General features: G+C 37.2%; 1 protein-coding gene across 5 annotated transcripts; it reads right to left on the bottom strand.

The window, feature by feature from the left end:
• LOC105178727 (WEB family protein At5g55860-like) lies at positions 1,744–9,357 on the bottom strand. 5 transcript variants are annotated; one of them, XR_002288407.1, is made up of 9 exons: positions 8,723–9,357; positions 7,290–7,454; positions 6,673–6,875; positions 6,239–6,334; positions 5,115–5,201; positions 4,234–4,322; positions 2,859–3,003; positions 2,005–2,094; positions 1,754–1,868 (listed from the first exon to the last, which is right to left on the bottom strand). XR_002288407.1 is itself a non-coding variant. In XM_020699346.1 (6 exons), the coding sequence occupies exons 3-6, from the start codon at positions 6,841–6,843 to the stop codon at positions 4,296–4,298; spliced, it is 381 nt and encodes a 126-aa protein (XP_020555005.1). In that variant the 5' UTR covers positions 6,844–6,875; positions 7,287–7,454; positions 8,723–9,357; the 3' UTR covers positions 3,490–4,295. The 5 variants fall into 5 exon arrangements, 2 of the variants coding, with proteins under 2 accessions (XP_020555006.1, XP_020555005.1); XR_002288406.1 differs by having other exon boundaries at positions 1,755–1,868; positions 7,287–7,454; positions 8,744–9,357; XR_002288405.1 differs by lacking the exons at positions 7,290–7,454; positions 8,723–9,357 and having other exon boundaries at positions 1,744–1,868; positions 6,673–7,260.

Below are 14,069 nucleotides of genomic sequence, written 5' to 3'. Positions count from 1 at the left end.
TTGGTAAAATAATATCACGGCCAAAATCTATCACCTCCGAACCAAAAATAGTAGTCAAATAAAGTCTAAATAAAGGCTTTTACACAAAATTTTAAGATAGCCATCAAAAAATGCGATAATTTTTAGATATAAATCAAAAATAGAAGGAAAGGACTGTTGCAATTCTTTTGAACTTATTGCCTCCCATACAACGAAATACTATTATCCACTATTATAAATATGTAAAGCTAAGCTTATCAAACTCCCCAAACTTAAACAATTATTGTCCTCAAGCAAAAGTCCGACATTGCAAAAAACATGTTCTCAACATTGTGCTAATATTCCATAACAACAAATGTAACCTATAACCTATATGCACATAACCTCAAAACACAAATGCCGCAATACATTATGCAAACGTTAACTTATCATAATGAGGGTAAGAGGCCAATCACATCACAACACTTTGTCTCGCCAAGTAGAGAGTGGAACAATCAAGCTTCCACAAAATCATAGGTTTCTAAAAGTCACCATACTCGTCGCTTCAACACAATACCCTTTATCTCCTTATTTCTGCCTAAGTTGGGACAACTTTTGTTCTTTCTTTTCTTTGGCCACTAATGATTTTTTTCCCCTTTTTTCTTTCCCTTTTGTTGTCACGGCTTTTATTTCCTTTCTTTTTCTTTGTTTTTGCCCGTGACTTACGTTCTTTAGGTCGTATTTCGGTCTTTTGACGCGAATGACAACACTTGTGGTGAAGGCACCCGGTTACTCAACCAAAAAACGTTTTACCTAAAGTGCTTTGCATACTCATGGCTCTAGTCACCGTTTTACGTGAATAACAACATTTGTGATGAAGTTACCCAGTTACTAAGTGACCTAAACCAGCGGAGTAGATGTAGTCTTCCTTTTTCTTGCTATTCTTTCTCCTTTTTTTTTTTCATGGGAAGGGGAAGGGCCTTTGAATTTTTCAAAATGATGCATGTCCCATGTTAAGCTTATAAGGATCAATCGGGTGGCGTTTTGGCAAACAAATATGATTTCACAAGAACTCCTATGATTGAGTGGAAGCAGAGACATTCCAACTCTATTTCAAAGCAATTCAAAATGCATGAAATTAGGCCTCCACTACTCCACATTTACTCAGAGCAACGATCACATAACGCAAGTGCACATTCATGTCTCAATCTTATGCTTCCTAACTCACATTTTTTCGTCAAATTACCAATTATCATTCTCGATAAACTCGAAAAAAAAAAAGTAGTAGTATGATAATATAACAGAAGACAAATGAAAACTTAAAAAGGTGGAATTCTTTACAGTTGAAATCATTTGTTGGGTCCTTCAAATGAAAATTGGATGAGTACTTCCATGTTATTTTAATTGAACCAAGAGTCTAACCCCAAAATGCTAAATAAACATATTGACATTCCGACAATCAAATATGTCTCACAAAACTTGATATACCATAAAGGGCAAGACATATTGTTTACTTGGATGAGATTACACTGAAAGTACATATAAACAAAAAAGGATAAGAAACAACCACAATAGTAAATCAACTGGAAAACCACCGAAAAACCATCCAGGATATTTTTCAAAAGAACAAACTTGCTAGATGTAAAGAAAAGTACATTTGCACTATGGTGCAAATGATGAATATCAAGATATCAAGATTTCAAGATAACAATACACGCATATTAAAGGAAACATGTCTAATGAATAAAATGAAAAGTGGAAGCCAAGAAAACTTTTTACCACCATTATCACTTTGCGAGGACTTCTTACTTTCTTTAATCATCATCTGTTTCATTGTTTTCAAAGCCCCAGGTACCAACACAGCTGTAGTATTCCTCCTCGTTGCCACCTCATACACATTGCCTTGGTAGCTACCATGCATGAAGACAAATAGATAAGTTTGAAATTCCTCAACCTAAACTCCTACATGTTCATAAGAGAAATTATTGCATTGTGTGTTATTCAGTCATTGGGAATTTGAATAAATAAATCACAAATAGGGTTTACTTCTAAAGCCTTGATGATTCCCTCAAGCTCTATCGCCTTCTGCGACCATTCCTCCGAAATTCCCTTATACAAGTCCACAAGCTTGCTCACCTATTTAGTCGAAGAACATTCAAATACAAACTAACTATCAAATGCATAGACATGGCAACATGTATGCATGTAAAAGACAAACCACCAATGCAATGCTTAAAAAAGATAAGTTAGAAGGCCATCATATAACTAAGAAGAATATGAAATACACACACACACACCCGAAACAACAGACAAACAAAAGAAAAGCGAGAGACTTTTAAACAAGACCTTTGAGTTTTGTTATGCTTTGTTATGATGATCGCCATACTTTACACTAAATCACAGAATAGGTCAGGTCAAACCTTACTCAAGCATTAAATCATGAAGTCACCACTACAAGTATATACCCACACACAAAGTGTGATTCACAAAGAAAATGGAGACGCAGTTAGTTATTTTCTAAAAGCACATAGGCTTCATGTGATTACATTTTTAATAATCCTTTTCTGACAGAAAACGAAGCTTGAATTTTGAAGGCAAATTTGAAGTTCCAAATCATAACAATCCGAAATATCAGGGTGGCCCTACCATTAGGAAAGTAAGCAAGGCTTACCAAATGTGGATTAAGAATACAATTAAGAAGAGATCCATTTCTTAATATTGGATCAGTTATCCACATCAAAGATACAACTGCATTCTATTTATAGCACAAAGTCTTAACTCGAGAGAAATGTTTGCTACCATTCAATCAATTTGATAAAGTAAATTGGAATTTGAGGGAAAAGAAAATTTTATCTAATACATTGTTATTATTTTTCATCTTCATCTAAATCTCAACATACCTGATTCAAAAGTTCCATGAGAATTTGCTGAACCTCTTGATCAGCTCCAGTTTGAGCATCAAATCTAGCGGTAGCAATTGTATCTACCTCATGAATGAAAATATTTGCAGGTAAGCTGAAAAACATCACGAACCATTCGCGGACCCTGGAGGCAATTTGGACCAATAGTCCCGTTTGTTATATGGATACAGTGACAACAATAAAACCTTCAACCACATCTTCCTAAAAGCAAAAGAAAGTAACACCGCAAGAAATTACAAAAGTATGTATAGATAATCCTAAGAACAAGTAAAAGTACCACGAAAAATTTCTTTTACCTATTCCAATCCATAAAAAGAACAGCAAAGCATCTTTAGATAATACAGGAGAAAAAGATCAACTGGACACATGACACAAACTGAATCATGGCAACCAGTACCTATACAGAAAATCATACATGAAAGTTGGAATCATGGATACGTTCTATCGCAGCTTAATAACTAGGTCGAGTCAATGGAACAGGGGAATTCCAACAGATTGCTGGAATTAGATAAATGTAATAGATATATGCTTCCAATGCTATGAATATTAAGCTACTGGGAATAAGTGAGTGAGAGAGAAAACTTGTGCCTCTTCATAGAAAAAGGTGTAGATAAAGGAACAAAAACAACGATAAAAGAAGGAAGTTGACATGTCAAGGTCAGAAACCCTGAGCAAGTTGCAAAAACAAATGAATTAAAAAAAATGTAAATGATAGCATTTGGGTAATGAACTCCTACAAAAGCAACTGGAGAAAGATCCAGAGATATTGTTTGTCTGAAAATACAACTAGAAATGAATAGCAGAGAGAACACCAATTGCAGAAGTCAAGGGGCCACATACAAACGTGCCTAGATGATATGTTGCTATTAGCAAATCATAAAAGCGAGCATGCACAAAATGTAGAAGGCAATCCATATTCCATGTATGTTTTTTCTACTCCTTAATAGTCTTTATTCATTTTTGAAGGGCAATATGAAGAAAGAAAGAGAACACAATGAGTGCACATATAACTTTTCAACACTTTGCCTCACCAAATTTTCTTCACCTGGATTTGAATAGATCATATAAAATCCAGAATTTAGTTTGCATAATTACTTGATAAGGTATTCCAAAGACCTAATGAAATGATATATCTACCAACTAATCTCCTCAAACCAAAGATGAGGTTGAACAGATTCCTCCTCCATGGATTTATCAAGCTCCTACCAAAGTAGAAAGATACATCATACATTCACTATAGTAATTTGCAAGTGGATATACATGCAGTGTTTCTGAAGACAAATTCTGCAGTGATAAGATTGTACTGAATCCAGAAAGACATATAAGTGAGCGAAGCAGCAGTAATCAGACTTACATTCTCAGGATCCACAGAGCAATCAATCTTGTATATAACTTTCTGAAGCTTTTCATTCTTTATTAAATCATGGATTTCATTTGATGAAGCTGCAGAGAATCAGAAAAGGAAGAATGACCATAAAAATAAATTAGTTTATGGGACCATTTGACTTAGTAAAATACAAGAATGATAATGTGAAAAACATGGTAATTATACACACAATTAAGAAGAGATTGTCTAAACTCAAAAATGTCTCCGCCAGAACAGGCAATGCATATCGATTAAATGACTTAAGAAATGGTGACTGACACCCTCAGAGAAATACTGCTGGATGCAGAACTTTGACAAAAAAGGATGGCTGTGGTATGCAGTTCTAGAAAAATATACAATTCCCTGTTCTGGAATCATGTTATTCGAATCTCCATTGTTTAAAATGGCCTTTTGGAGTTGGGTGACACGATTACCATATTAAATTATAGGTCATCCAAGTTCCTTTCCCCCTGCCTGCATACATTTAGCATCTGCTTTCCCAATCACCACTATCCTCTTGCAGCTCAACCAGGCAAGTTTTTCAAACACCACAATCTTCTCTTCTCCATCTCAAAATCATGTCCATCTAAGCCTTCACCCAATTACACACCAATTACATTTGTTCAATTGGACATATCAATTAATGATATTTATATTCAAACTTTTATGTCTGACGTGCACACAAACTTCCAAAGGCACCGACCAGCATGAATTGCATACAACCACATGCTAGACCTACGTATAAAATCTTGACATAAACCACCAAACGTAGAGATGCATAAATGTCGAAATAAATTATATGGTTGAATCCAGTAAGGCTGATGATCAGGGAAAATAATAATTATAACAGCAATTATTAAGAAGCGTACCCAAAGACTGCAGTTGTGACTCTTGCAACACCTCATTCTGTTCATCGACATAACATGGTTTGTCATCATTTGTTGCTGCACTAGGATCTGAAAAAATAACAAACTGTTAAATGACGATGTAATAGCACGAGAGAAATTTCTCCTTAGTCAAATGGCATGCCAGAAGCATTCCCTCGAAGTTGTATGCATTTATTGTGATTTTTCTTTCTTTTTTCTTTTTGGGTAGTCTGTAGAAATGCAATCAAATTGAATTTGGAGACCTTACATCTATTTCAGATGGTTACATGTGTTTGCATAGGAGAAAATGAGACGATCAATGATAAAACATAGATATTCAAGTCTCATGAATCCTTTTTGTCATCTCATGGAGTTCCCATAATTACTTGATAATGAGGCATTCAAAAGACCTAATTCTTTAGCCAATACAGGAGACAAAGATCGAGACAAAGATCAACTGGACACATGAGACAAACTGAATCATGGCAACCAGTACCTATACAAAAGTCATACATGAAAGTTGTAATCATGGATACATTCTATCGCAGCTCAATAACTGGGTCGAGTCAATGGAACAGGGGAATTACAACAGATTGCTTGAATTAGATAAATGTAATAGATATATGGTTCCAATGCTATGACTATTAAGCCATTGGGAATAAGTGAGTGAGAGAGAAAACTTGTGTCTCTTATAGAAAAAGGTGAAGATAAAGAAAGAAAAACAACAATCAAAGAAGGAAGTTGATATGTCAGGGTCAGAAACCCTGAGCAAGTTGCAAAACAAATGAATGAAAACAGATATAAATAATAGCATTTGGGAAACGAGCTCCTACAGAAGCAACCGGAGAAAGATCCAGAGATATTGTTTGATTGAAAAAGCAACTAGAAATGAATAGCGGAGAGAACACCAATTGCAGATGTCAAGGGGCCACATACAAACGTGCCTAGATGATATGTTGCTATTAGCAAATCATAAAAGCGAGCATGCACAAAATGTAGAAGGCAATCCATATTCCATGTATGTTCTTTCTACTCCTTAATAGTCTTTATTCATTTTTGAAGGGCAATATGAAGAAAGAAAGAGAACACAATGAGTGCACATACAACTTTTCAACACTTTTCCTCACCAAATTTTCTTCACCTGGATCTGAATAGATCATACAAAATCCAGAATTTAGTTTGCTGGTGCAACATTGAAGCTGCATTTCTTCCGCCAGCACTCTCTGAAAGCAAGAAAACCAGCAGGGAGGGGGCAGAATTATTAGATAGTCTGGTGAAGATCGCTGTTAGAATTGAACATAACATATCATTTTTACGTATAAGAATGCTGGTAGCAAACAAAATTCTACATTTGTCTTGATTAATTTAAAGAAACATCAAGAACTCGACTAAAAGATTCAATGTTGTGGATGCAAGTACATGTAAAGTCTCAGAATGAAACATACACCACTTTTACCTACGAAATTTCAACATGAGCCAACCACAAGTGCGTATCTATTTCAACAGGTATTATGGTAAAGTGCAACCAGGAATCAAAAAGCAAAAAGAAGAAGCAACATACTTCTGCAGACTGTGGTTTTGTCTTCCTAATGGCAGGCTTTTCCCCTGAAAAAGCACCTTCACCAAATAAACTGACAGCATCTTTGACAGATTGAAATGGTGCACTGGTGTCGATTTCTCCCACCTCCGCTTTAGCCGATCCTTTGGTTTTATTATAATCTTTTGCAACCATAATGTCTCACCCACTTTATCTCCAGCTCTTACCTGCAAAGAACAGCCAAAGAAAGATCATATTGAAGAAAACGACAACCAAAGACGAACTATAGAAAAACAAGACGGGGTTAGAACTTAGAAGAGTAGTTGCATCCAGTAAAAAGTACTACTTCTAGTTAATGGTTGTGCTAATAATTCTTTAATAGATCATATAATTCTACCTAGAAGGCTAGAACTCTGTTCTGACATGTTACCCCCATCCGAGGAACAGCACAACAAGTGTCATTTACATAGAGATGATGATCTACAAGGCCTTTTTGTCATCTCATGGAGTTCCCATAGTTGCTTGATAATGAGGCATTCCAAAAGACCTAATTAAATGATATAATCTACCAACTAATCTCCTCAAACCAAAGCTGTGGTTGAACAGAAACGAAAAAATTGCTGAGCGTGTAGACTTACCACCTTCTCTTATTCCTGCTACCTCCGCCGCTGCTCCTGCTCACATTTGCGGCCATCCTGTGGGCACTCCACCATCTCTCCTTCATCGTGGCTACAAAAACCCTTCAGATTGGTCCCCTTCTCCTTCACTCCCTCTCCGCTGATTTGTGATGGTTTTGAGGGTTTCCTCTGTGCGAGAAGAGAAGCAAAATGAATGTGAGAGAAAGAGGAAACATATTTACCTGTTTCCGGAAACATAATACCTTCAAAATACAAAAAGAATTTACAGGAAACATGGAACAATGGGAGAACGGCTCAGTCAAATTAAAAGAAGAAAAAAAATATCTAACTGCAACTAGTAGAGCTGAGCTCAATCTTGATATCTTCAAAATAAATTGTAAAGGGTCAGGGGTTATGCAGGATCTTAGATTTCAGTATAGTCTAAAGACTACGTCGTAGATCAAGTCTTAATAATGAGAATCAAAATCATGGAAATTTAAACAAATTATTGTTATCATAACGACAAAAATAGACCTTAAGGTCTCAATTTTGAGCAACAGTTGATTTCATTCTTCCACTAATTAAAAATTTCTTTCTGAAACTACCATCAGCCATTTCATTTAAGAAACAAAAATAGTACTAATTCTTTATGTCGGCAAACATGAGCGATGAGATAACTAAAGCAAGAAAAATACAGACGATAATCAAATCTTTTTTCATAAAGAATCAAACAGGAAGTAAAAATGAGGTGTGGGGAGTTTATCAAGTCCAACATTTCAGAAAGCAAAATAAGAGGATAACATTTGATAAGGAAGTCTTAGGATTAAATAACAAATAAATCCAAAGAAAACAATAGCGAGCTGTGGAGGAATAGAGTAATAGATACAGTTAGTGATCATTTGCACAAACAAACTATTGGTTGATTAGTTATGGCAATAAGAATGCAGAAACAAAGAAACCGCCTGACATACAATATTTGAAATGCAGAACTCGCTCCTAGGTGAAAATCCTAAAACTAACTATCTAAAGAATGGAGCAGACATGTACAACATCAGTTTTAGACTTGCATTCCTCATCCTTTCACGTGGAACATATGACTTCATTGATTAAAACGATAAGTAATTAATAGCTCGAAGCCTTAACCATCTATCCTTCAATAACTTAGAAAACTATCGTATAACTAAGAACAGCAAGAACCCTTGTGGACACGCCACAGCCAAAAGTGACAGTTTCTTAAACAAGGCATTCGTACTTGTTATGATGGCCGTACTTTACAAGAAATTGCAAAATAGATGAGGTCAAACCTTACCCAAGTAATTATATCATGAAGTCACCACTAATACCCACGTAGAAAATAGGATTCACAAAGCATAATATCCAACAACGACCCAAAAGTACATCAAACAAAGAAACCCTCTTCAACAAAAATTTAAGAAATGAAATGAAAGGAAGATTACAGTGGTTTTGAGAAATTTTACTAGTGGGTTTTTTCTTTTTCCGATTTTTCTATGTCGTACCCAACCTCCGTCGCTGCTTCTCCTATGGGTGTTGCCTTTGCATAGGGGCACCATCAGGCCTCATCACGTTCTCCGCCTTGAGTCGGCCATCGTCGGCACATTGCACCACTAACTCCACCGTGGCTCATTCGCCGAGGCCACGTGTGCAGATTCTTCTTGGTTTCGTTTCTTTGTTTTTTTTCTTTCTAATTTCCCCGAGGGTTTGTATGCACAAAGGGAGGACCTACAACATTTCTCTTGGGCTACCTTGATGTGGAGCTCCAACACTTCCCGGTGATTTTTCTTTCTTGAATCTTGAGGTTTTTTACCGGGGATGGAGGGGTTTAATGGTGGGTTTGTGAGCAGTGATTTTGAGGGATTCTACAAAAGATGGGAGGGGGAATTTGAGGGTTTCTTGAATCTGAACAGAAAAACATGTGAGGGTTTGATGGTGGATTTGTGAGCGGTGATCTTGAGGGTTCTACAAAAGATGGGAGGGTGGAATTTGAGGGTTTCTTTAATTTGGACAGAAAAACATGTGAGGATTTGATGGTGGGTTTGTACAAACCAGACTAAAGATGGGAGGGAGGGAGGGAGGGAACGGATATTTTGGTATCTTGCAAAAGTACCTTCATAAATTTTTTTATTATTTTTCAGTTACAACTTTTATTATGAATTAATTAAAATTTTACGTTTTAAATGTCCATTTTGACCTTGAAATTAAGGTTAAGGCAGTGTTTTCAAAAACTTTTACTTTTAGATAAATAATTTTTGTAGAAAAGGTTAAAAAGACATAGCAGAATTAAAAATGGGTAGTGTTTGTAAAACCTAAAAATAAAAAGCAAACAAAAGTTAAATTGGATAATATTCGGAGAAGTGATTTTTGTAGAAAAAGTTGAAAGTTGCAGTAGAATGAAAAGTGGAAATTATTTGTAAACAAAAGTAAAAAACAGATAAAAGTTAAATTGGATAGTGTTTGGAGAAAAATCACTTTTGAAATACATTTAATTGATTAAGACCGTTTTGTCCCTATAAAAAAGATACTTTTATTTACTTATTATTTCACTTGTTGTTTGCCAATAATATTTATTTTTAAAAAAATAATAAATCCAATATCAACTTTAAATATACATTTTCAAAAATAAATTAAAAAATATAAAGTTGAATTAAGATTATTATAATAAAGGTATGGTAGTAAAAATTAAAGTTAGATTTGTTTACAAAAAAGCCAAGTCAGCTGGAAGCACCCCTCAAGGTGCTTATAGCTTTTCGCACAAAAGCACTTTTCTTAGTCGTTTTAAAAGTAGAAGTTGGCATCCCAAACATTTCAAAAGTATTTTTCAAAATCAGAAGCTGATAAACGTTTTTCTAAAGCGCTCGAAAATATTTCCTAAGTAATTTCATTTAATCCCTTCAGTAAGGTTACAATTGAAGTTAGTTTTGAAATTCAACTACAATCTGCATTTGTATAATTAATTAAGAATCCAAGTGTTATAATAATTCTTTCTAAAATTTATTCTCTCATAATCAATTATATTATAAATAATTATGTAACCAACGGGCCAAACTGTGTGTCCAATTTTTTAATGTAAAATGGCAATCATAAATAAATAATCTTGCATAGCGTTCCATTTGTACAATTAGAATTAACTGGAGTAGCAATTTTGTGGGGTAATAATTCAATAGAATGCAATATTTTTGAGTTTCTTGAATAGTTCGAATAAGCAATAAATCAAGGAAAACTAAATAGATTTTCATATGGTAATGAACATAGGCTATCGAGAATAGAGAATATAAAAAAGAGATCAAACATGTTGAGAGAATTATGATTTCGATCCCTATACTTAACCACTTATTCAGTTTTGGTCTCCAAACTTTTGAGTTTGACAATATTAGTTCTCAAATTGACCCTTTTTTGTCAATTTTGGTCCCTCCGATTAAATTTGCTATTAGAATTGACAGAGGCAACTTGGGAGGAAAGAAAACCTCCTTTTTCCACCTTGGAGCTTGGATGCTTCATGAAATTGATTATAATTTCCACCATTTTTGTTCAAGCTTGAAGGTTTACTTGAGAGGGAAAAATGAAACTCATTTCCAAAACTCCTCAAAAGCTTATGCAATTGTGGATTTAAACTTCCATTTTTAACACCATGGACATTTTGCAATCTGGGTAGAAAATTCATTTTTGTCCAAATCATAATTAGGGTTTGAGGGTTCTACAATTTGGGCCTAAACACTCAAGAATTTCAAATGAATTTTGAAGAAAAATGAGAAAAATGGGTTTAGTTTAGTGAATAATAAAAAATTATCAGTAAATTTGAGAAAATCGAGTGGAAATCGAGCTAGGGTTCCTTTGGGAAAGAAATGGGAGTTGGAAAAAATGAGAGAATGAAGCACAAGTTGTTAAATAAAATGGTTAGATTGAGAACTAATATTGTCAATCCCGATAATTTGAGGAACAAAACTAAATAAATGGTTAAGTTTAGGGGCCAAAATCGTAATTCTCCCTATTCTTTTTCCTATCATTTTTGCCTCATATGTACATTACATGATATTTCTCCGTCAATTTAACGTCAAATCTAAGGGTAGGGATCAAAACTGTCAAAAAGTATCAGTTTAAGGACTAAATTGTCAAGCCTGAAAATTTGGGGATCAAAATTAAAAAAGTGGTCAAGTATAGGGACCAAAATCATAATTGTTCCAACATACTTTATATGTACAAACTGTCCTTAACCAATTTTCATTGCAATGTTTATGAGTTGTATAGTTTACAAATCATAATTTTTTTGTAGTGCCTTTCCTTATTTTAGAAATCAATTATGCTATTAAGAAAAAACATAACAAATTGTGCATATGTACAATTTTTACTGTTGTCAATCTTCCTCTTCGATTGATTTAATATCTTTTCTTTTTCTTATTCTCCATTTTCTTGCTTTTGTAAAATTTTCTTTTCAACTTCTCAAGTGGATTACGACCTTGATCCGGGTCGAAATATGCGATCTCGTGATGCGATCTCTACTCGAAGCGCCTATTCGTCCAAGACCAGATTTTGGGTTCCCTGAGAATGAAAACACGAACCGTGAGCTCGTCGGGCACGTCCCCGACAATGACCCTCCGACGCTCAAGTTAGTTTGGTCGAATGAAATTGGTTCGATCTAGGAGTTCGGTCTCAATTAATGCGTATCAGTTACCTCATTTATGGCGTGTCGGGGTCTATTTATAATACACAGTTGTACGGTAAGTACTGGGCCACGTGGCCTTATCTCGTCGGTGTACGATCGAACGGGCCTTATCTCGTCGGTGTACGTCCCGATCGAACGGTGGTGAATGTCCGGGTTTCCAGTCGGTGTACGCGATCCGGGTCGGGTCCCGCGCGACCCGCCTGTTACAATATTCGCGGATCCTGACCTCGAAATGACTGTAATGCCCTTAATGAGGGGTATTTTGGTCCTTATGCAGGTATGATATTTGAGTACTCATCATTACTCCCTCACTTTCTCAAAGTGCGAGCTCGCGCTTTTGAGGAAGTCGAATCGTCGCTGCGGACACGTGTCTCCGTCCTATCAGTCTGATCTGTGGCGCGTATCCCGAGGGGCTTTGCCTATAAATACCCCCAGCTTTCAAAACATTTCTCCTGCCCCACATACTGACTTTCGGCGACCATCTTTACAGCCTGAAGTTCGAATTCGATCTGCAGCTTCCAGAGCCATCCTGTTCTAAGGTACGATGTCTTCCAGCTCTAACTCGAACTCTAAGTCGCACCCTGGTTCTGGATCCGCTGGCATCCCTGAGTCTGGTTCTGAGTCCGTGTCTAGGTCTGAGTCCGGGTCTGCATCTAAGTCTGTGTCTGGGTCGGCTCATGGGTCTTTCTCTACTTCTCCGAAAAGGAACAAGCAGTTTCCTATTTCCAAACTTCATGATAAGCAAGCTGGACCATCTGTCCTCGCTAGATTCCAGGATAGACTCGCTAAAAACCCTTGGGAAGCCTTGGTTAGTAAAGTAACGATCTCGGTTCTTAGGATCAGAGAGAAATACCACATCCCATCTGATTACAACATCATCATCCCTGCCACCTTCGACCGTATGCACCGTCCCCCTGAGGGTTTCAGTGCCTTTTCCATCAAACATCTTGATGCCGGACTCCGGTTTCCCTTGGCTCCTCCTGTGGCCTCGATTTTGAATAAGTTGGGGTTATGTCCCATGCAACTTTCCCCTAATTCTATCACCCATATTATTCTTTTTGTGGTAATAATGCAATTTTTAGGTCTCGAACCCAGTTTTGACAACTTTTGGAGTCTGTATTCTTTCACCACCTCCAAGCGGTCTGGGAGTAGAGGTTTTTTCTACCTTTCTGCCAAGCCTGAATGTGGGTATCTGAGCGCCCTGAAGTCGAATGTAGGGGTCTGGTTAGATCGCTATATTTTTATTCGACCTCCTAGAGGTGTCTGGCCCTTCAAGAACGAGTGGACTAAGTATAAACCTCTTCCGAAAACTAGTGGGGGGGGGGGTTAGAAGGCGACCAAATAAAGAGTCTAACGTCCTATAAGTATGACCCCAAGAAGCTTCTATCTGAGAAGGTTTTACAACTTTCTGGGCTTTCTCCTGCGTCCCTCCACATTGAGGAGTCCTTAGGTGATTTTCTCTTCTCATGCTGTTCTCCCTGTTTTGATTTATTACGCTTACGTAGTTGTTCATCTTTGCAGATAGCATCATCATGAGTTCGCGCAATGCCCTACGGATGCAAGCGGCTGCGAACAAAGTAGACAAGGCTAAGGCCAAGGGGAAACAGGTCGCTTCTACCTCAACTAAGGATCAAACTGCGAAAGGGCCTGTTCCCCCTAAGGATCTTCCTCCAGCACCCGTTCCGTCACAAGCCCAAGCGTTGCCTGTTCATACCGACCGCCAGCCCATCCTTGTCGACAGCGAAGGGACCCCCTCTCTGCCTCTTCTCGGATATAACTCCAGCGACCTGGAGTTGAACTTGGACGCCATCAGTGGAGACCTGGGGTTGGAATTCGATAAACCGGAGAGGGCTGGCTGGGAGAAAACGAAAAAGAGGAAACGGTCTTCGCTAAAACACGGGCACGAGGAAGATTCGAAGGGGAAGGAGTCGGCGGGTCCTTCTGATCCCCCTAAATCTCCGTCTCCCCGGCCTAAGAGTCTGAGCAGGATGGCTCGGGAAGCTGCGGACAAGTGCAGCCAAGAAGCTTCGCTAAAACACGGGCACGAGGAAGATTCGAAGGGGAAGGAGTCGGCGGGTCCTTCTGATCCCCCTAAATCTCCGTCTCCCCGGCCTAAGAGTCTGAGC

Source organism: Sesamum indicum, linkage group LG16 (assembly GCF_000512975.1).
Source record: "Sesamum indicum cultivar Zhongzhi No. 13 linkage group LG16, S_indicum_v1.0, whole genome shotgun sequence".
Lineage (NCBI taxonomy): Eukaryota > Viridiplantae > Streptophyta > Magnoliopsida > Lamiales > Pedaliaceae > Sesamum > Sesamum indicum.
The sequence above is the reverse complement of the archived record's forward strand: the minus strand, read 5'-3'. Positions and strand labels throughout refer to the sequence as shown.

Bases quoted from the DNA above. Each gene is read 5' to 3' on its own strand.
- LOC105178727 (XM_020699346.1), bottom strand. From the start codon at position 6,843: ATGGTTGCAAAAGATTATAATAAAACCAAAGGATCGGCTAAAGCGGAG. The intron at 6,335-6,672 runs GTATGTTGCTTC...TCTTGCTTTCAG, and splicing joins CAAAACCACAGTCTGCAGAA to AGAGTGCTGGCGGAAGAAAT. The intron at 5,202-6,238 runs GTGAGGAAAAGT...TTATTTTTTCAG, and splicing joins ATCCAGGTGAAGAAAATTTG to ATCCTAGTGCAGCAACAAAT.